The sequence below is a fragment of the Canis lupus genome, chromosome 5 (genome assembly GCF_011100685.1).
Source record: "Canis lupus familiaris isolate Mischka breed German Shepherd chromosome 5, alternate assembly UU_Cfam_GSD_1.0, whole genome shotgun sequence".
Classification (NCBI taxonomy): domain Eukaryota; kingdom Metazoa; phylum Chordata; class Mammalia; order Carnivora; family Canidae; genus Canis; species Canis lupus.
Genome location: NC_049226.1, coordinates 11488144 through 11511279, shown reverse-complemented (window position 1 = coordinate 11511279; position 23136 = coordinate 11488144). Strand labels below are relative to the sequence as shown.

Genomic DNA, 23136 nt, shown 5'->3' with positions numbered 1-23136 from the left:
ACACATAAGAACTCAAAAATAGAGCAAGAGTCACGATGGGAATGATCATGGAAGCAATGGAAAGTAGACAGTTCTAGATTCAATTTCTTGGCTCAGAAACTCCTTAGCCTTAGAAGAAATTCCATTGTCATTTCAAAGCATCTCTACTAATATTATCTTTATTACTCAATTATGAGTTGATTTTATAGATAAAAGTATTTCCAAATGATGCAACCTAAGCAGAATTCTGGGCTTATGCTTCAATGCGCTTATGAAAACACAGTATCTTTTTATCGACTCTTTATTGTTCATTATAGTATTGGTGATGATATGGGTATTTTTCCATTACAACTCAAGCGAACTTTTTTCCCCATGAAAGTCAATACGAATACAATACAACGATTCTGGGTTATTATTGCCAGAAGCTAAATTGAAATTAATGGCCTAGGAATGGGACAAACTAAAAAGTCTACATCAATTAATTCCCAGGGCTCTCCAAAGCACTTTTCTTAATACTTGAAATTCATCACAAGGAAATAAATTCCTTGTTTCTTTCTCTCTCTCTTTTTTAAGGTTTCAGATGATGCAGTAAAACTCATTACGTTGGCTATTCATAATTTATAAACCCCCACAGTATCCTTCTGTTTATGAAAGTGTTTTGTACTTTCATTGATAAGAATTGTCTAGTCCTCAGAAAAAAAGATTTTTTTTAAATTTAAAACTTGAAGAAATAATGGATGGCAATAAATGTGCCAAATCAGCAGCAAAGCCAATTTATTTTTTTTTTATCAATTTCCTTTTTGGGAGAATACATTTGCAGCTGCTTACAACCAATTGTTTATCATTCTTTGGGGGTTGTGATTTGGGAAAAATAGATTCTCATGTTTGCCTGGAGAAAGTGCTGCTGTGGAAAATTGAATTGGAAGAGATCTTAGAACATGCTCTCTCTGACATACAATCTCGTCTGCAGGTGGGGCTTAACCACTCCCGGTGAAGGTGCTCACAGGAGCACTACTTGGGATCCTAGACACATAACTTAAAGCCACAAGTCACCTGTTTCATAAATTGAAGCCAGAAAGGTTGAGTTTTCTGGGGTCTCATCATTTAGACAGTCTGACCTAGTTACAAGACCATGGACTTTGAAGCCCATAGACATGGGTACAGATCCCAGCCCCAGGACCTGTGTCACCTTCAGCCTCTATTCCTTCATCTGTAGAGCCAGAGAGATAATTCTTTCTTTACACAGTTAGTTCAAAAGCTAAATTAAATATAGGTTAACGTGGCTGGGCAGAGTTCCTGGCCTATAAGAGAGCAAGTGCCCAATACATGTTGTTCAACATTTTCCTTCTTTCCTATCAAAAGACCACTCTTCATTCAGGCCTCCTTCGGGTGACATCTTACTGCTCCTAGGTAGGATGCTTGCTCCTTTATACTGATTTATGTTTTGTTTCTCTAGGAAGTATGTTATGAGGGGGCCCCTGGGTGGCTCAGTTGGTTAAGTATCTGATTCTTGATTTTGGCTCGGGTCATGAGATCAAGCCCCACCTTGGGCTCCATGCTGAGCATGGAGACTACTTAAGATTCTCTCTCTCTCTCTGCGCCTCTTTCCCTGCTTGCTCACTCTTGCTCTCTGGGGGAAAAAAAAAAAAAGTATGTAATGAATGACAGAATGAATCCATGGGTTGTGTTGAGAAGACGACCTTGGCTCAGCTTGGAAGTGTCTTGGCCCATGCCAGCCTGACCGTCCCCAATTCTCTTTCTCTGCAGAAGCCTTTCTGACTAACCACACGGAAACAGTCACTGTGGAGGAAGGCCAGACGCTCACTCTCAACTGTGTTGTTTCTCCAGAGAAGACCATCTCCCTGCAGTGGCTGGCCCCGTCAGGGTTCACCATTTTTTTAAATGAGCATCCTGGTAAGTGAAAGAAAAAAAAAATAGCCACCAGACCTCAACCTGAGGGATTTTCCAGACAGACAAGTTGGTGGGATAGAAACCAGCATGAGTCACCCAAAAGGTGGGCTTGGCCCACCTACTATTACATGGGGATCACACTCAGAGGCCTATCATTTTACACATAGCTGCTTTTTCTGACAGGAAGTCTGAAATGGAAACCCCACCAGAATGGTTAGTAAAGGGGGCTCAAGTTACAAAGCACATTTCCTTGCCCACACCTCACTGCCACGTCACTCTTGTACTCAGCAGCCATGAAACTGCCAGCAGCACCAATGACAGACAGGCCGCAGACTAACCGGAGGCCTTTTGTCCTCGAGCAGCTAACACAATCGCCCCACATCTGGAGCCAGCTGCTTCGTTTTTCATCTGTGCAATTCAAAGTCCCATCACAAAGCTCCCTTCTAGATATTGCCTTTTCTCCTGCTGGTCTCAACACAAAAGCAAGATCCCTGAGCACCTGAGGAATGGACAAGACATAGACTTTGGAAGAGAGAGCACACGTTCCTATTTTCACAAATACACACTGAGTCCCAGATGTCTGAGAGGGAAAGGGACTCTTCCCCCAGCCCCTAGTTTTATTGAGATCTAATAAACAGGTAATACTGTATAAGGTGTAAAATGATCTGATATTTCATATATACTGCAAAATAATCACCACAGGAGGTCTAGCTAACATCCATCATCTCACACAGTCACAAAGGGTTTTGGGGTTATTTTCTGAAGGAACGGGTTTTTTTTTTTGGAAAGGGATTTTTAAAAGTCTCTTTAGTTCATCTCTTTGGGCAGGATTTCACTAAGCCCTCCCCTTCATAATGAGACCATTGTAAATCTCCATTTAATATTCTGAACTGCCAAATGCTTGGAAAAGTCTCTGAAACAGAGAATTTCATTGTGCCTTGTAGAAGTAGAGCCTCTAAAAAACTTGATATGGTATGAAACATTATTTTTTTTTAAGATTTATTTATTTAGAGAGAGAGAGAGCATAAGTAGGAGGGGCAGAAGGAGAGGGGGAGAGAAAATCTCAAGCAGACTCTGCACTGAGCATAAATCCCAGGACCCTGAGATCATGACCTGAGTGAAAACCAAGAGTCAGAAGCTTACTGAGCCCCCCAGGCACCCCTCTGCATGAAACATTATTAAATATCACTATGTTCAATGTAAGCTAACCATATATTTCAAGCTAAGTAAACTATTCATAGTAGATTCCAATAAAGTAAGTAGATGTGAATTGTTCTGAGAGAAAAACTTTGAGTAGAGATCATTCCTGTTAAATAATGCTTTCTCGTGTTTCAGTTTGGTTTTTAATAAACTGAGGAGATGAGCACTGTCAAATTTCTGCAGTAGAATACCTTGATTGAACTCGGTGATGTCCAACTGAGGGTCATTCTTGCCTTCAAGGGGACATCTGGCAATGTCTGGAGGGAGTTTGGATTGTTGTAACTGGAAAAAGGCAGGGGGTGGTCTGGCATCTAAGGAGCAGAGGCCAGGATTGCTGCTAGACATCTTCAGGTGTACAGGGTAGCTCCCACAACCAAGAATTATGGACTCAAAGTCAATGTGCTGAGGCTGAGAATGCCTGAATTCTAGCCCAGGTAACATCGGTGTCAAAGGACACACAACCATTAGTTCAGATGAGAAACAACCTTCCTTGGTCAGCCACTCAAGGTTTAACTATTTTTGGCTTGTTTATGTTATAAACCTAGGAAGGAAGGAAGGAAGGAAGGAAGGAAGGAAGGAAGGAAGGAAGGAAGGAAGGAAGGAAGGGAGGGAGGGAGGGAGGGAGGGAGGGAGGGAGGGAGGGAGGGAGGGAGGGAGGGAGGGAGGGAGGAAGGAGAACTGAAGAGAATGAAAGGAAGAGAGTACTTGATTCAGCAGCACATATACTAAAGTTGAAAGAGAGAGAGAGAGAGAGAGAAAAAAAAAAACAGTCATTTCAGGAGCCTCTGATTTGTTAAGGGACCTAAGACCTGAGATATAGAATCAAACAAACAGCAACAACCCCACCCTCAACACTTGCTATATCTTTAGGAAACTATAGGGGCACTTGGGTGGCTCAGTTGATTGTCTGCCTTCGGCTCAGGTCATGTATGATCTCAGGGTCCTGGGATCAAGCCCCATGTCAAGTTTCCCTGTTCAGCAGGGAGCCTGCTTCTCCCTCTCCCTCACCCCCTGCTCATGCTCTCTCTTGAGATATCTCTCTCTCTCTCTCTCAAATAAATAAATAAAATCTTTTAAAAAATATTTAGGAAACTTCAACTAATAATAGACCTCTAAAAAATTAAAAATAAAAGGGGGTGCCTGGCTGGCTCAGTCAGTAGAGCCTGAGACTGACTCTTGCTCTCGGGGTTGTGAGTTCGAGCCCCACATTGTATGTAGAGGTTACTTAAAACCTTTAAAAATAAAAAGCACCCAAATGGAGTAATGGATAGCCATACATTTATCATCCACTCTTCACATCCATCTTGACAAGACAACCTCAGATCAATCAGATTTCAAAGAGGTAAGTCTAATGGGGCATTTTTTGTAATGTAAAAAAAGAAAAGAAAATTTAATCCTCCTGCAACCCGAACCATTCACCAGCATCGGGTTAATCTCCTACGTGCACAAATAAAGCAAATGGTCTATTTCACAGGTCCCAGTATCAAAATATTTCATTTCCTAAACTAATGTCAAGCTATTGAGAGGCATCCAGCTGGGAACACTAGGATTTGGAAGGCAGCTCAATCGAAGATGGGACATTTGTTCTGTCGAAGTGTGAAATTCAAAAGCCATTCCTGCAAATAATCAATCCACTGAGAGATTAGATTCCTCAGATCGCTTTCTTCCTAACAGCTCTTTTTCCCCCCCTCTTGTCCAGCTTTACAAAATTCCAAATACCAGCTTCTTCACCACTCCACCAATCAGCTCTCCATCAGCGTGCTTAACGTCAGCCAGCGGGATGAAGGCGTGTACAAGTGCTTACATTACAGTAACTCCGTGAGAACAAAGGAAGTAAAAGTGATGGTGCTAGGTAGGTGCCTGACAGCCAGCAAACCCCCGCACGGGAACAACAGACTTAGGAACAGGACAGATCGTTCTCAGACTTAACATTTTACTTAGAAATATTGCCTAGCGCAGAGCATTTTCTAGGGCACCTCCAACCATCTTTTGTTGAAAGGAAAAACGGAAAGGAGCATTTTGACTGGCGAGCCCTAGATTAAAATGTGACTCTGTGAAATTTGCCCTCGGCATGAACTAAGTTTCCTGTCTCGGAGACTAAGAGAAAGGAGAATTGATAGGTGATAAGCTGCTACGATGCACCCAGGCACGGTGCTAAGCTCCAGGGAATCAAAGAGGAACCAGGCACATCTCTGCCCAGGGGGGTGGGCACATGAGTTTAGGAAGGCAAAACATGCATGTAAATAAAGGTGAACCCCACAACAGCATATCCTAAGATTGAATGAATTCAGATGTAACTGCACCGGACACTTGGCTCACGTCCTCTGCCGAAGCCAGTTCCCCTCTTCCAGTGGGATGTGGGGTTGGGAGGTGTGGGTAGGAAGTGACGGAATCCTGATTGCCTGGGACTCGCTCAGTTCTGTGGATGCTCGGCTGTGTTTGGCATCAGTCTTTTTTTTTTTTTTTTAAGATTTTATTTATTTATTCATGAGAGACACACAGAGAGAGGCAGAGACATAGGCAGAGGGAGAAGCAGGCTCCATGCAGGGAGCTGGATGCAGGACTCGATCCCAGGACCCCAGGATCACACCCTGAGCTGAAGGCAGACGCTTAACCACTGGGCCACCCAGGCCTCCCTGTTTGGCATCAGTCTTACCCTCTTTACTTTTCTGCTTTTTGTGACGGACCAGATCAATTATAAACATTGCTTTTTGTTAATCTCTAAGCGATGCAATTTCACATATCACAAGTGAGTTTCTCAGGCTTCTCCTGTTGGATGAATACAGCGGGGGGCCTGCTATAAAGTAAAGGCACGGAGACAAAGTATCTGGGAAGGAACGGCTCCCTAGGGGTTTTGAGAACCAGTGTGACTCAACTCATCCTCCTGGCCACCCCTCATAGCACTCTGGCTCACGCTGCTTGCGTGCCCTTCTGGGCTCTTGTGCCACTCCACTCGTACCTCTTTCCCTGCCCTTAACACATGATCCTTTAACTAACAGCTTAGGGGCTGAGTCTATCACACTGTTAGCTTCTCAAAGGGCTTTATCTTTTCCATATTTGTACTGTCAGCATCGAATGCATCCAGCGCACACTTGGAGCTGACTTTGCAATCTCAATGGCAGATAAATGAGCAAATCAGTGTGAAAGGGTGCAGGCCTGGACCAAAGTGTGAAGTAGAATGGGAAAGAGGAGGAAGTTAGCCTACTTGACCCTGGAACCACACAGGTTTAAATTGTGCAGGTGCACTTATATGCAATTTTTTTCGATAAATACAGTCCAGTACTATGAATGTATTTTCTCTTCCTTGTGATTTTCTTAATAACATCTTCTTTTCTCTAGCTGGCTTTGTTGTAAGAACACAGTACAGAATACATATACAAAATATGTGTTAATCAACTGTTCATGTCATTGGTAAGGCTTCCCATCAACAAGTCAAAAGTTACACAAGGATTTTCAACTGTGCAGTGGTCAGGGGAGGTGTCAGCACCTCTAACGTCCACATTGTGTCAAGGGTCAACTCTATTTCCAAGACAGGAGTAGGAAAAAAAAAAAAAAAAAAGGACAGATGGGCCCTTTATAAGAGAAATGCATCTTTGATGTTAGCAGGGAACAGAACTAACTCACTCGAGGTGAATCATACACTCAGAAAAGTCTAGAACCATAGCAGCCAACTCATAAACCAACTCCGTCGTGTCACAGACAAGGAAACTGACCCACCAGGATGTTGAGGGACATACAATAGTTCTTGCAATCACAGGTGGACCTAGAATTCAGGTCTGTACTCCTCACCTAGTGCTCTACCAATCAACTACAGTCATACATCAAATGTAAAAATTGTTGTTGTATTACTGGGAATTTCCAGGGACTAATCATACACTGGGTAACCAGCAATGTGACCAAGGTAGCTTTACAAGTACCTAAAAGCCCTTTAAACTATAGTCTGAGAAAGATCAAGTTTAAAAACAAAAAATGCCCATTATTTAGACCATATGGTACAACGATCCCTTTAGATTATTAGATTCCATGCTTTCCTGGGATATGTAGACCAGCTAACTGAGCACAGAAAAATCAATTCTCTTCCAGCAACACCTTCCATGCCAACCCTGGAAGCTTCAGTTATCAGAACGCAAAATGGAAAGGAACACGTTACACTTAGATGCTCCACTGTGAGAAGTAAGCCCCCTCCGCAGATAACATGGATTTTAGGGAATGACATAGAGCTCTATGGTAAGTGGGGAGCTGGTTCTCTTTCCTCCTTTGTTTTCCATCCTACTTACATTTCCAAGGAATTTTTAAATCCTCTGGCACCCTCTGGTGGCATTAGGTGCCTGAAAACAACACTCAATAACTCTTCAGTTCTTCTCCGGACAAATTATCTTTATAGCCAAACAAGATTATGCTTTCGTCTTGAAAGCCTATCACAAATAATGTGATTACATATGTATACTTAGAGTAGAAACTTAAAATGGAATATTATAGCTTCTTAAAATTCAACAAAAGTTCATATCTAGGTACAACTATTACCTCCGCATGAACTTGTTAGCAGACATAAAATTGAAAATACATTTAACATGATGCTTGTGTATTGGAATAGGTAAGATCCTCCTTATACACTACAATGTCATACCCTCAATAAACATATATTATGGAGAAAGAATCTAAACTCTGAGTAGATTGAAGCAGGGTTCAATGGACTGAAGCAGGATAACTACTTCAGAACTGTTTATAGTTTGCTGACATTGTAACATATGTTACATTGGATTTTACATAGAGAGAGGTTTGGTCCAGTGCCAATTCTACACCATTATAAGACCTATTCTTTCATTTGCCTTATTCATTCAACCTGAGTAAAGTCTTGGATCTTTGTGTTTGACAACATCAGGCTGTCCTTATGTAACCACAATAAGCTTTGGAATTTTTTTTTTCAGCAGTGAAGGTTTATACCAACCTAACCACTGTTATTCACCTGCTTCCCTCTGTGACGAGGGCCAAGTGTGTACGAGGTTGCTGGCTGAAGCTAGAATGAGCTTAGAAGTCTAACAGCTTAAAAAAAAAAAAAAAAAGAAAGTCTAACAGCTTTGCCAAGATGTCCCAGCCATTGGTCCCTGAGAGAACTAAACACACCCAGTGGTATTACGTAGCCACAACCTCATACATCTCTTTAACTTGCTCCATAGGTGAAACCCACCATGAATTTGAAATGGATGGGAAGAAATGTAATAGCAGCAGCCTCCTCAGAGTCCACACATATGGCAAAAACTCAACAGTGAACTGCATCATCCGACACAAAGGTCTACAGGGAAGAAAACTGGTAGCACCTTTCCGATTTGAAGATTTGGGTAAGAAGAATGAATGACGGTCTTTAATCATTTTTAATTTACCCTAACATTACATTATCAAACAAAATTAAATGGAATGGGAAGAGTCCTTCAGAGTGAGATCACTGTCCACAAAGCTCTCCTTAGCAGCAAATTCCTTTAATGATTAAAATTTCTCCAGCTGTGTGCTAGAATGCACCTGTTCCAACATTCAGAACCCCAGTTGTGCAGAAAGCCTAGCAGGGCGCCATATGCAAATAGTGTCATGATTCCTTTTTGGTAGTGACAGCTGGCATAACTCGGCCTTCAACAGTTTTATTGCAGTCATGTTTTCAGAGAGGTATCTGTGCTTCAGATGGCCTCTGTGCTTTATCTTTGTAGTCAACCCAAAAGGAGATAACAGTGATTGAAATAAATCTAAACTTGCTGGCGTCACTTTATGTTAATATAAAAGACTCACACAGTCAAATTAAGCCACAATTACTCTTTAGATATATTTTGTTAATGACTGTTTTTGCAGATTTTAGTTTAACCATGTTAATATTCTGGGGAGAACAAATACTAACACATAAAATGCCAAATGGTAAATGTGAAGAAGAATTGCCTCCATTTTCAGAATGGGTTCTGCAATTTCTTCACCAAAAGCAAATAATAATAATAATAATAATAATAAAATAATAATAATTTTTAAACTCTAGAAAACTTTCTCTTTTTTTAAAAAAGAGAGAGAAATTGTGAGGGGGTGGGGGCAGAGGGAGAGAGAATCTCAAGCAGACTTTTTGCCCAGCACAGAGCCTGAGGCAGGACTCGATCCCATAACCCTCAGATGATGACCTAAGTCAAAAATCAAGAGTCAGACACTTGACTGAGCCACCCAGGTGCCCCTAGAAAACTTTTTGATCCAAGAAGTATCTAATAAGAAGTAGCATGAATCACACATCTATAATTAATAAGACTCTGACCTCTGTTATTTGTAAGGTGCTACTCAGTGTAAAAAGAATTCCTGAAGTGCAAGGATTCACTCACACTAGTGAAGGAGGGAGCTGGATGAGGATATGTTTGTTGAGAAAGCTCTACATGAAATAACTGTTCATGCAAGACACTAATTAAGGAGAATGCCATCATGGGAAAAGCGCCCTGCAGCCCTGTGGGGGTTGCTGCTGTGGCTAACAGCTCCCCTCTCACCACCACATGCTTTCCATCAGTCACTTTCTCAAACCAAAAGTAGCAAGTTTTGAGGAAGTTGCCTCTAGAAGCCTGGGGCCCCCTACCCTGGGCTGGCTACTGTCATCTGATGCAGAGAGTCCTGCCGCTCCTTCACTGTTCCCCTCTAGCCTCTGTGGTCAGTGGAGCATAGTGCATGCGGGGCATGCTTCTGAAAAATATTCAGGTTATTATTATTTTTTTAAGATTTATTTGAGAGAGGGAGAGAGAGAGAAAGAGAGAACACATGGGGAAGGGGGAGAGAGAGAATCTCAAGCAGATTTCCCATCGAGCATGGAGCCTGACGCAGGGCTTAATCTTACAACCCTGAGATCATAATCTGAGCTGAAACCAAGAGTCAGACGCTCAACCGACTGAGTCACCCAGGTGCCCCAGACATTCAGATTCTTAAACAAGAGAACCAATGATGCTGGAAAAAAAAAATATATATATATATTATAATTTTTTACTTTTTAGCTATTGTTCAGGCCATCTACAAAAATTACTCCTGAGTGGAAATGACAGTTTCTTCTCCATTATGGCCATGGTTCTGTAGGACTCAAAATCCCAGCCATAAGATGCTTCTAATTAGAATAAGACTTGACTTTTATTTCTGATCTATCGATTACTTAGCACCCACTGCCAAGATTTCCATAAGTATTCAAAGAGCAACTTCAGTATCAGCTATCGGTGGCTTCCATTTGTTTACAGCTTTTTTCCCTTTGGCAAACTATTACACTGACATACAGATATTACACACGTTTTGTTCATCCAATGAGTTTAAAAAGTTTGATTAGCTGAGAGGTGCTTTAAAACACATTTACAAGTAAGGATTCTGACCCCTTTCCTTCCCACACTCTGCAAGGTAGGACCTGGGAAAATGTAAGCATCATATCCGGGGCTATGAGTAGTGTCTTCCTTTGAAAAACCCACACTTAGATATTGTGAAAGTGTGATGCTTGGAGAAAGAGAACAGAACAGGAATAGAATCAGACCCTCCTCAAAATGATTTACTTCATTTATTTAGTGTTCCAACATGAGGGATCTTGATTTCCTATTACTTAACTGGAGGTGAAATAAAAACAAAAACTTGAGTGACAATTCTCAAACTTACTGACTTCAGGACCCCTCTACACTCCTACAAATAATTGAGGACCCCAAAGAATTTTTATTTATGTGAATTGTATCTGTCAATATTTACATATTAGAAATTAAAACTGGAAAAAAGTGTGAATACTTATATATTTAACAAATAATTAGTCCACTACATATAAACACAAATAGTATATTTGTGTGGAAAAAATAACTATTTTGCAACAGCAAAATATTAGCGAAAAAAATGGCACTGTTTTTCATTCTGAAAATCTCTTTGGTATCTGGCTTAATAGAAAATAATTAGGTTCAGGGCACCTGGGTTGCACAGTTGGTTGAGCGTTTGACTCTTGGTTTTGGTTCAGGTTGTGATCATAGTGTCCTGAGATCAAGCCCCATGTTGGGCTCTGTGCTCAGCGTGGAGTCTGCTTGAGATTCTCTTTCCCTTTCCCTCTGCCCCTCCCACTTATGCTCTCTCTAAAATACATAAATCTTTAAAAATTACGTCCTCATAACTTCAGCATTCAATCTCTTGCAATACGTTGTTTTGCTTGAAATATATACAAAAATATAGCCTCACACAAATAGGTAGTATATTAACACACTTTTCAGATAATTGTGGATTTTCTTCTTTGATACTACCCTAAAATTCAACAAGAGGTGATTTCTGAAAGGTTAGTTGCTATATGGACTCTGGAATTCTATCAATGAACTTTCATACTCTTGTGACATTAAAGTTATTTGACAAACTTGCACTTTGGATAAATCTTTTGTCCAGGCATGATTTTGTAACATCGTGCTTTGGTCGTTTGGAAAATATCAATTTACTGATTTATACAGATCTTTCAAATGTTGACACATTTCACTATCAAAATCCATCCCACTCATTAATATCATCACTGAGCACATCAGCAATCTAAGCATTTAGAAGCTATCAAGCTCACAGTGGTGGATACAGGTTTTTCAAAATGGAAATGAGGCTGGTGCAACTGAGCAACTAAATTTTTAATATTAATTTGTATCAAAAAATTAATTTGTATTAATTTAAGTTTAAATAGTGTAGCTAGTGGATGCTGTATTAGATAGCAAAAGCCTAAAACATTCTAACCAACTAGAGAGAGCAATCATAATGCACCAGTAGCCACTTAATCAAAACAAAATTCAGTCTAATTGAATCTATTCACTAGTTTGTTGATCGTGAGGATAAATCAAAGTAAATATGAACTCATGTGTATCTCCTCTTTTGTACAAAAGTATATAATTATCTGAATTCATATCATACCATCTATATTACTCCAGAAGATCTTGATCATTATTGATAATTTTTCTTTGTGACCCCAATATTTCCCATATTGTGCTCTTCTTATAATTTGCCTCCAGTACTTCAAAGTAGCTTTCAAACTTTCCCCTCTTTCCATTGCCAGTAGCTCTCTCTTCAATTTCCTCTGGCATCTTTGTGGTCACAGAGCTCATTTTAGCCTTAGAGTCTAAATTACTATTTCTCTATCGTTTCCTTACTGGTGGGTCTTCCTTTTCTCAGAGCTCTTGCATGCAACTCTGGCATTTTTATAGTTTCCAAAATTTTTAAATGCTTTATTAAGAAAGTAAGGTTTCAAAACCACAGAAAATTATTTGATAAAATAAAAAGCTGAGACGCACTCTCAGATTCCATAAAGATATTACCCACCTGTCTCATATCAGTATCAATATTTATAAAATTTCAGGCACCTTTTCTATATATTACCTGGTTGCAGGCCTATTCATTGGTCAAATCTATGTTAAGCTGAATTCTAGAATCATTCCCAAACATTAGGGGTTTTTTTGTTTGGTTGTTTTTTTGTTGTTGTTGTTTTATATAGAGAGAAGGGGGAGGGGCAGGAGGAGAGGGAGAGAGAGAATCTTAAGCAGGCTCCATGCCCAGCATGGAGTCCAATGCGGGACTCGATCTCACAACCCTGAGATCATGACCTGAGCCAAAATCAAGAGTAGGATGCTTAACTGGCTGGACCACCCAGATGCCCCAAACATCATATTACATTATACAATAACATTTGTAAGCACTGTGCTAAGCCTGTTGTATGAATTAACTCATTAATTCTTACAAAAAAAAAAAACCCTCCAAAAGAAATGCCATTAGTAGTTCCATTTTACAGGTAAGGAAAAACTGAGTTCTCAAGAGATTAGGCATCTCGCTCAAACTTACTCAGCAGAAGGCAAGTTAACAGCATCAGAATTCAATCCAGTCTGCGCCTGACTCTGAGGCCACCTAACCAATAAGGAGGGAGATAGGTGACCAGGGAGACAGACAGACAGAGGGACTGATGGATAGATGGGGACAGAGAGAGGCAGCGTACAGCTTTGCGTGCTACTGAGAACACACAAGCTCCAGATCCAGCATGCTGTACTTCTCAGCCAAGCAGCCTAGCAGATGGGCAACCAGCAGGATGCAGATTCAAAAGCCAGAGCAAAGGCTGCAGAGCACGGAGTGCTGAGGTTTGTGCAGAGCCTCCACAAGCGGGTAGCAGCCAAATATACTCTCCAGCCTATTGTCCTGAGCACCATGTGGGTGAAACTGCTCTCTGTAGTTGCTGATTTCTGTTTTTCCCCTTTCCTAGTCACTGATCAAGAGACGGCTTCAGATGCCCCGGAGAAAAGCTCCCCATCCTCTCAAGACCCTCAGCAGCCCGCTAGTACCGGTAAGTCAACCCATGAAGACTTAAAAAAAAAAAATCATGCCTCCTTGAAAAGGGTCACTTTTCCGATTCTCATTTCTAAGATTTTTTTTTAATATTTTTTTTAAAAAAGAGAGGAGAGAGGTAGGGTACGGGGCAGAGGGAGAGGGAGAGAATCTCAAGCAGGCTCCACACCCACCATGGAGTGTGACCCGGGGCTCCATCCCAGGACCCTGAGATCATGACCTGAGCCGAAATCAAGAGTTGGACACTTAACTCACTGAGCCACCCAGGTGCCCCTGAAATTTTAACTTTTAATAAGACTGCGCGGGACCCCTAGCCCTGGCTCCAGCTTCGTGGTGTCCTGGAGGAGCTCCAAACCAGGACGCTCCCTTAGTGGGATGGGCTTCAGGGTAACTAATGCCTTGTAGGTTCAGTGCTGTTTTGCTTGATACACACACACACACACACACACACACACACACACACACACACAGGATTGTGACATTTGAATTTCCTCTGTGGTAAAGGGCAAGGTTGAATTCATTTACGGGGAGACACATTTCTTTTGTTTTCTCATCCAGAACAGACCAAACACAAAATAAAGACTTGGTTTCAGCAAAGGGCAAAGAAGCAGGATCTGGAGATTTGGGGCTTTTTGCCGTTGAATAACAAAAATCACCTCTGAAAGCACATCAGTTCCTTGGTTGTCAAGAAACTGAGATAGTTTTTGATGACAGGATTGAGCTCTAAATGCAGAATTTAGAAAGCCCAGGATATAATTCCAGTTTTTTAGACAGTGAACCCACCAGGTGGTTAGCCCTAGGCAATGATCATATATTTAATTTATCTTTGTATTTTACTTGGCATAGCATCTGGCACTAGCAGGTACTCAGAAAATGATATAAAAATGAATAAACACACGTATGAATACATTTGTTTGTTACAGTGTTTTGAGCAAGATAGCCTCATCCAGAAAGGGCATAAATGCCTACATGGCCCCTTTCTGTTTCAAAATAGTGTGTCTATAAGAATTTCCTTCTGTGGAATAAGTGCTTTCATATCATTATCATGTTCACAGTTCTGAGGATCAGATCATGTTTTTAAATTTTTTTTATCTGGAATAACATTTAAAAGTAAATGTTTGGGGGTTTTAACCACCGATAAAAACAATACGTACCATCCAGTGTTTTGATGGGCAGTGGAAATTGAAAATAAGCTGAAGTGGAGCAGCCATATCTCTTGCTTTAATAATCCAATATTTTTAAACGTGTTTAGAATCTACTTGTCTTTAAATTGGCTCACAGCGCCACTGAACAACCCAATTTTCTGCCCTGCTTTTTCATATATAACATAAGATTTAATATGGTTTTGAAATTTCCTTTCAGCTTTCAATTTCTACGATTTTATTACTGCTAATAATACGCATTTCTAGTAGAAGGGGTGGTTTTGATCCCCGAGGGATCCACACAGTGGCGCTGTGTAATGGACTAAAAAGCAAGAGACCCAAGAGGGGTGGGAGCAGGAATTGGGAAGATGAGCAACCAAATCAGAAAACAAGATCTTTTAGGGGTCCCTGGATGGCTCACCGGTTGAGTGCCTGCCTTTGGCCCAGGATGTGATCCTGGAGACCTGGGATCAAGTCCAATGTTGGGCCCCACATTGGGCCCCACTTTGGGCTCCCTGTATGGAGCCTGCTTCTGTTTCTGCCTCTCTCTCTGTGTCTCTCATGAATAAGTAAATAAAAAATCTTTTTTAAAAAATGAGATCTTTTATAATTGTGACTTCTCTCACCTAGCACAAGCATCACAGTACGTGCCCCTTCTAAGGGGAGAGGCAAGCATAGGTCTGAATGGCAAAGGATCCTATTTTTCAACATAAAAATCACTGCTTCCCAGGCTGTTAGGTTTTCTTTCCACAGAGCTTGGGGTGCCAGGCTTCCGTGTTCTGGCATCATCATGTACCGTTCTGAAGACCTTCTCACGAGTGGGCCTGACTCAGGAAGGAAGTGCAAGATAGTAGTTTACATTTTGCATGCTGAGCTTCGGCACTGGCTCTGTCGCCTACTTACTCCCTGACTTCAGACCATTTATTTACTGAACCTCTCGGAGCCTCTGTTCAGAGCCACAGTGAGAAACCTACCAAATGCTCTGCTTGGGGCTGAGCCCAGAGGTGGTGTTCAGCAAACATCTACCTTTTAAAAATAAGGCAGAATGAGCCTGGCCTTTGTAACTATTTCTGGAAGAAGTCAGCAGTTCAAAAATGGTCTCCTTGTTTTTTTGTTTTGTTTTGTTTTGTTTTGTTTTTTTTAAGGAGGACCACCTAATTGGATTTCCCAAGCTGTTTTGCTGCTTTGGGATGGCCGTGTATATATACACACTATTCATATATAGTCATAGGTATATGCCATGTCTTCATTTCTTTCAATCTAGTTGCAGTAATGGAAGATTCTAGTACAACAGAGAGTGACAAGGAAGAGAAAGAACAAACCACTCAGGACCCTGACTTGGCCACTGGTAAGCATCCCCCACAGTATTTAGAATAAACACTTGGCATTTTAACCTCTTAATCAATGAATCCAATGGCTTTTTTTTTTCAGTCCCCATTTTTCTTGACCTTTCTATTGGTTAATCACTCCCTGGGTTCCTGACTTAGCTGCGTCCTGGTTCCCTTGACGTACTCCGCCTGGTTCTGTCTCTGTTTGCTAACCACTCCTCCTCTGTGTCCATCAACACATCCCTTCCTCCTCTGGCTTCTTATATATGGATCTACTTCTGACTTGACTTCTCCATCCTTGATTCTTCACTGAATTCTTCAAGAGTTTACCTATTCCCAAGGTTGTTCCTATTGCTACCAGGAAGAAAAATTCCGTATTTCCAGAACATTCTCCTGAGAATTTATCTCTGATTCATTCCACCTCCTACATCCCTGTTGCTGAATTCTTCTGCCGTCTTCTCGAACTCAATATCACTAAAAACCAAACAGCACCTTTTCCTACAAAATCAGCTTGTCCAGATGATTACACAGGCCCTAAACCTTGGTGTCATCCTTCACTCTTGTGTGTGTACACACAAACACATATAAAATCAACTCATCTCCAAGGACTTGTGAGTCCTTTTACTGCCATCTCTGGTCCAGACCCGCATCATCTCCTGCACAAAGTCCTGTAACTTCAATTTCTCTTGTGGTCCTTTTTTTTAGGACTATGATCAAAACATCCTTTTGTATTCTGCACACCTGTGTTCAGAAAAACATCTGTGGCTCCCACAGTCTACCAGGCAGAGCAGGAGCCTCCAAGCCTCCATTGAGTGTCCTCCACCCCCTGCCTCTGTAGTCCTATCTCTAAAGTCCCAACAAGAACACACATTTTTCTCCAACAACATCATCTCATTTTGACTGACCCGGCCCTCGCTGGCCTGAACTGCCCCTAAAGATTAGAAGAGCCTCATCTTCCTTCTCTTTACCCTTCTTCCAAGGCCAACATCTCCACTGAGAACTTTCCTGACAAACACAGGGACCACTCTGGCCTCTGAATCCCTGAACACATTATGGTGTTAACAGATATGGATCTAGAATTTGGCATAGATATATGAATTCTGTTGATTAATTTATTTGTCTCTGTAGAGAGAGGGAACTACCCTCTAAATCACAGGGACTGTGTCTTATGCAGCTCCAAGCACAATGTTCTACACATAGGTAATGCTCCTTAGCTGCTTGTTGGTTGAGACAAGGCCAGGACATCTGGGCAAAACTGGAGCCCACAGAATCAGAATGTGAGGTTTAGAAAGATCTTAAAGACTTCACCTAATTTATGTCCAAATGCCTTCATGTAGAACCACATTTAACCTAGCCAACATTTACGAATTTCATTTTATTTGTATAGTTTTTCACACTCCTTAACAACCTCTCTTGCTGATTAACTACACCTTGCTGAAAAACCATTCCTTCCAGCTCCTTTAAGTCCCCTGACTATAATTTAAGTCAATATTCTTGCATGTTTCCTCTAGAAATGAAAAAAATCACAGCTTTGATATCTACGTAACTTAAGAGCATTTTTCAAATCACCTCACAGAATTGCTTTGTTTGCATGCCTGTTGGCTTGTTTTCAGAGAATGAATAACATGCATCTTTCCCTTCAGGGTAGGACTCTCTGTTTATCTGAGTTGCCTCTCAGCCAATACAACCTTTTGAAAGTATTAGACAAATTCCTCAGTAACAATAGCAAACCAACTTTGAACTGTCTAAATTCTCTCCATTTTCTCTATAGAAAGAAAACTGTCTAATTCCTTTCATTTTCCCTGTAGAAGCCAATCTTCAGTACTTAGGAGTGGTACGGAAGAAAAATGGCATTCTGCTGCTCACACTCGTGTCCTTCCTGATCTTTATACTCTTCATCATCGTCCAGCTCTTCATAATGAAGCTTCGGAAAGCACATGTGGTGTGGAAAAGAGGTGAGAGGCAGTGGACCCAATGGGACACCGATGGGTGCTGTAACACTTGGCTAGGACAAAGGAAACTCTGCCAACTAAAGCTTTTCCGTTAGATGCTGCACAATATGTTTGATAAGTGTTGTCATTCAAATAAGCAATTGCTTGTTCGGTAGTAAATGCAGAATGTGAATCTCCAGGGGCTATAATCAAAGAGGGTACAACCAAGAGAAATTAGGGTAGCTCTGGGAATTGATATTAAATTATAAAAGCTCCTACTCACAAAAGGATACTGAGTAGAAAATTCATTCATTCATTCAGAAAGCATTCAATAAGCACCTCTCATGTGCCAGGCACTGTTCCAGGCCCTGGGGATACCTCTGTCACCAAGAGAGACCAGGTCCCCGCTCTTGAGGAGTTCATATCCTAGGGATATGGCCACCCCTTTTGAAAAAGTTATCATTGGAAACTATATAATTTATCTAGCATGGAAGAAACCTATTAAAATGCACAGATTCAACACGTACCACCGCTGGAAGGGGCCTTAGAAAGTTATCCAGAATAACTGTCTACTTGATTCATTCCATCAGTGTGAACGAGGATTAAATCCCCTCCTTAATTCTGAGTGATCATTTAGACCTATGCTGCCCAGTGCAGTGGCCACAACATGGCTACTGAGCACCTGAAATGTGGCAATCACTTTTGAGAGGTACTGAAAGGATAAGATAGTCACCCAACATTGAAAGCTCAGTACACACACACACACACACACACACACACACACACACGAATGTCTAATAATAATATATCGGGTTTCCTAGGTAAACATTAATTTTATCTGCTTCTTTTTGCTTTTTGAGCATGGCCACTAGAAAACTTAAAGTTACACATGTGGTTCACATCCTAGTGTTGCTGGACAGTGCTGATTTAGCCATGCAGGATTCCAACACCTCTAGTAGCAGACAACCCATTATGTCCCAAGGCAAAATACGACCTCTTTATATGGCTCTCACCCTATTAAAAATATACCGTCTCCTAGGTTGGTGTCAATCTGTCTATATATTCAGTTGGACTAACTTTCATCATATATGGACCTAGAGACAGGGTCTGGCTTTTCAGCTGTACCTGCACAATAGGCAAATGCCATAGTATTGTTTCAAAATCTCCCATTAATCCTTTACCCCCATAGTTCTTTACGGGCTACCAGAATTATTCCATCCCAAAGAACAATACTTGATTCTACTCTGCTGTCATTTGCTTTCCACAACTCTTACACTGCCCAGCATAGTGCTTGGAGGGATCAGAGCAAAGGACAGAAAGAATTCTCCAAATGAATGAGGACATGAGGTATGGGAGGGGGTGGTGGTAAGTCCACTATTGTGTAGACAGAGGTATCATCTTATGCAAACATACATCTGCATGCATAAGTGATGTCTGGCACCAGAAATTAATAACATCGGTTTTTTTTCTTGCAGAAAATGAAATCTCAGAACACACTCTAGAAAGTTACAAATCAAGGTCAAATCATGAAGAAACATCATCCCAAGAGAAAAATGGCCAAAGTAAGTCAACTACATGACCTCAAATTTGAAAAATGAGGTTCATTAATTTGTTCGTTAAGGAGGAGGGTAAAAATCAAAGTCTAATTTTTAGCACTAGAAAGTCAATCACCTAAATCATCTTGTAGAACATAAGCGCATCTTCCAAAAATGAAAAGTAGCAAGCATTAAATTCCTAGGGCTGCAGATATGCCCTTTTGGGAAGCCATCCCAGAGTTCTCCCTGTCACACACCAGCACATCCCTGCACTGTGTGTCCCTCTTGTGCCCTGGGTATCTTGCATACAACTTAACAATCCGGTACTTTCCACATCCTACACCCTATGGTCATTTTTAATGTGTTGATTTAGCTACCACAGTACTCCTCCAGGTGGTGAGTAGCTGGGTTTATCTATGTGTGTCTCCAGTGTCTAACACATGGCCTATGCAAATGGAGTGTTTGATAAGTTAGTGTTGAATAAATGAACACAAAACTTAACTTATTCAAGCAGAGACGTTTTGGGTCTTTTGGATGACTCCGTTGTAGTTTCTCAAGCAAAAGATGTAAAGAAAGTGAAAGGAAGAGTTTCTAAAAGGAGAGAGAGAGAGTTCATTCTTGACAAAAATCTAGTGGAGAGCAGCTCCAGAAAAGCAAGAATCTTCTACCTTTCCACCATTTTTGTTTCCTCCATGCAAATTACCTTATGCCACCTCCCAAGAGTTGCAAGATGTGCAGAAAAGCTCTGCTGCTAGTTTTTATTGCTTTCACTGAGGTTTCTGTAGGAAGCTGGCCTTTCACAACACCTCTGCCTTTTTTTTTTTTTTTTTTTTTTTGCTTTGACCTAGTGGGGTGTGAAGTGGAAAGAATCATTGTACTAGCCAGGCAGGGGAACAAGAGGGCAGACAGTGAGAACTGGGGGTGGGGGAGGGAAGAGTGTGCAAGAAGCAGAGAGTCTGTGGTATTGCATATGTTTTCTAGAACATCAGTGTTCTTGCCTTTGACTGACAAGTAGGAGAATTTTGTCAGTATGATGTATTAGTTGGACAGTTTCCTATGCCAATTTTTTTTAGCAAGGGGAACAAAAAGTGGGCGTAGAATAATAAATTTTAGCAGGGAGAGAAAAGACCTTGGCCCTGCTGCTGAACAAGCAGAAAGCCTTAACATCTCAACTTTAATAAAGCTGAAAATTACTACATGTGGGGCACTTCAGAGACTCAGTGTTTGAGTGTCTGTCTTTGGCTCAGGTCATAATCCTGGGGTCCTTGGATTGAGTCCCCGAATTGGGTTCCCCGCAGGGAGCCTACTTCTCCCTTGGCATGTGTCTCTGCCTCTGTGTGCCTCTCTTTGAAGGGAGTGAGGAGGGAGGGAGTTATGTAGTTCGGAAGTAGGAAGGAAATGGATTAAAAAAACCAGGGGACAGTACAGGGGCAAAGGCCCTGTTCCTTCCCTTTTCCATTCCCCCGTTGACATCCCCCCCCTTTTTCCCTTTCCATGTTCCCGGCCCTTTTCCAACTGAAAGTAAATTGAAATGAAAGGAAAAATGACTGCCTTCACTCAAGGCTCTCTTCCCAGAAAGGTCCATCTGTCGGGGCTGGGCCACAGATTGTGGGAGATGGTTCTTCCTCCTGGGCTCTAACCTGCACTTCCATCTTCCTTCCCTTGGCACCCTCAAACCCAGCATTTCAACTTCACTATTTTTGCTCACTTAAAGGGCATTCTCTGGAGCTGTCTCCACCCTCTATGTATAGAATTACATGGGCTTTGAGTGGTCAGCCCCAACCCTATGTTTATCATTTACTGTTACTTTTAGTTTGAAATATGCTGAATTACACTGTGGGTTTTTTTTTTTTTTTGTATTTTCAATGGCAGAAATGTCTATATTATTTCAGGTTTATTAGTACATTTACGTAAGAAGACTTTTAAAAAAAAAAGTCAGACTATAACAATGCATTCCGACCACTGATGAGATGCATCAATTTCAGATTTGATTTTTTAAGACATTAACATACGAACTTAAAAATACCATGTGTAATCAAACTGTCTCAAATAAATGTGTGCAGGATTGTTCAAAATAGTCATCTTTGACATGTTTTTCTTTCAGCTTTCCACTCTAAGAGCTACATTAACTACATCACACAGTTGTACTCAGATGCAAAAACGAAGAGGAAGGAAAACGCACAAAATCCAAAATTAGAAGGAGAGCCCACTCATATACCAGAGAGCATTGTGTAGTGCTTCCTGCAACAGAAAATTGGATTTCGGGGCAGCCGCATCATCACAGTGGAGCAGCCTATGGGAAGGAGCATCATTACTGTCACATGAAAAATATACTTTGCGTGCAATGCAAGATGGTGCCTTGCCAGGGCAATCTGCCCTGGATTCAGAGCTGTTAAATGAGGACCAAACTGTAGACACAAAGCTTCATACTTAAAAAAAGAACGAACGAAGGAAGGAAGGAAGGAAGGAAGGAAGGAAGGAAGGAAAGAAAGAAAGAAAGAAAGAAAGAAAGAAAGAAAGAAAGAAAGAAAGAAAGAAAGAAAGAAAGAAAGAAAGAAAAGAAAGAAAGAAAGAAAGAAAGAAAGAAGAAAGAAAAAGAAAGAAAAGAAAGAAAGAAAGAAAGAAAAGAAGAGAAGAGAAGAGAAGAGAAGAGAAGAGAAGAGAAGAGAAGAGAAGAGAAGAGAAGAGAAGAGAAAGAATCAATTATGCCTGACACTACTTCTGAGCAGGAGGATTCTCCTAAGCCTTGGAGATCTGGGTTGATCTGGGCAGCGAACATCTTACCTTAAACGGAAAAGGAGGTTTTAGATGCTAGGCTCTTAACTACTTAAAAGAAATTTTTCTAAAATCTTTCCTTCTGGTCTCCAAATAAAATCTTCAGGATGAAAAGAACCTAGAGGAGGTCTGTATTCCTAGGAGCTTACTTTCAAGATGGACTTTAAGAAGATGTAAGCAGTATATACAACGTCTGGAGAAGGGGTACATAACAATGAGTGGGCACTGAATCATGAGCATGAATGCCCCAAGATTCATGTCCTATGACTCAAGCATCAGTTCCAGGTAGGCCCAGAGATTCCATCTTCTAAGGGTTTCTTGCTAAGTCATAAGACCTGATCTAACAAAGTTTTCTCCAGGACACTTCATTACAAAAACATACACAAATGAAAACAATGAGCCTAACTTACTATGACCTGATGAGTGCTTTTTAAAAATTATTTTAAAAAGAGCTGAATATATGTTTTTCTAGTCACAAGTAGTCCAAGTTTTACTCGTGAAAGTGGCATGCCTTTTTTCCCCCCAATCAGTTTATTTATCTATGACATTTCTCAGTTTGGTTCTGAATAATTCTAAAATAATATCCCCCCACTCTATCATACACACTCATATTATGAGTTTAATTTGTTACAGGGCCAGATCTAGCTGTGATTTTTTTCTCCTTATAAAAAAAAAATTAAGTAATTCCTTCATCCAACGTGGGGCTTGAACTCATGACCTCAAGATCAAGAGTTAGATGCTCTACCAACTAAGCCAGCCAGGTGCCCTGAAAAAAAATTTTTTAATAATCATAAAATTACTGAAACGCATCAGAACAGAGCACTTTTCCCTCTGAACCATTTGAGAGTAAGTTGCCATGCCGCCTGGCGCCCCTGAAATACTTGACCTTTATGTCCTATGCGCAAAGACACTTTCCCCTGGAACCACAAGGTGAAATCAGGAAACAGACATTGGTGTATTCCTGCTACCAGTCTTCAGACGAAAGTTTCTCCGATCGGTCCAGTTGTCCCAGAGGATCCAGTTG

General features: G+C 41.0%; 1 protein-coding gene across 2 annotated transcripts in view; it reads left to right on the top strand.

The window, feature by feature from the left end:
* The window catches only part of CRTAM (cytotoxic and regulatory T cell molecule), a 30565-nt gene extending 8737 nt beyond the window's left edge, over positions 1–21828 (top strand). For both annotated transcript variants that reach the window (XM_038535502.1, XM_038535501.1), the window contains exons 3-11: positions 1747–1893; positions 4790–4942; positions 7174–7317; positions 8268–8429; positions 13319–13399; positions 15808–15891; positions 17680–17826; positions 19278–19364; positions 21442–21828. In XM_038535502.1, the coding sequence (XP_038391430.1) occupies positions 1747–1893; positions 4790–4942; positions 7174–7317; positions 8268–8429; positions 13319–13399; positions 15808–15891; positions 17680–17826; positions 19278–19364; positions 21442–21572 (1136 nt within the window). In that variant the 3' untranslated portion in view covers positions 21573–21828. The remainder of the gene's footprint in view (positions 1–1746; positions 1894–4789; positions 4943–7173; positions 7318–8267; positions 8430–13318; positions 13400–15807; positions 15892–17679; positions 17827–19277; positions 19365–21441) is intronic.
* The last annotated feature ends 1308 nt before the right edge of the window (positions 21829–23136 follow it).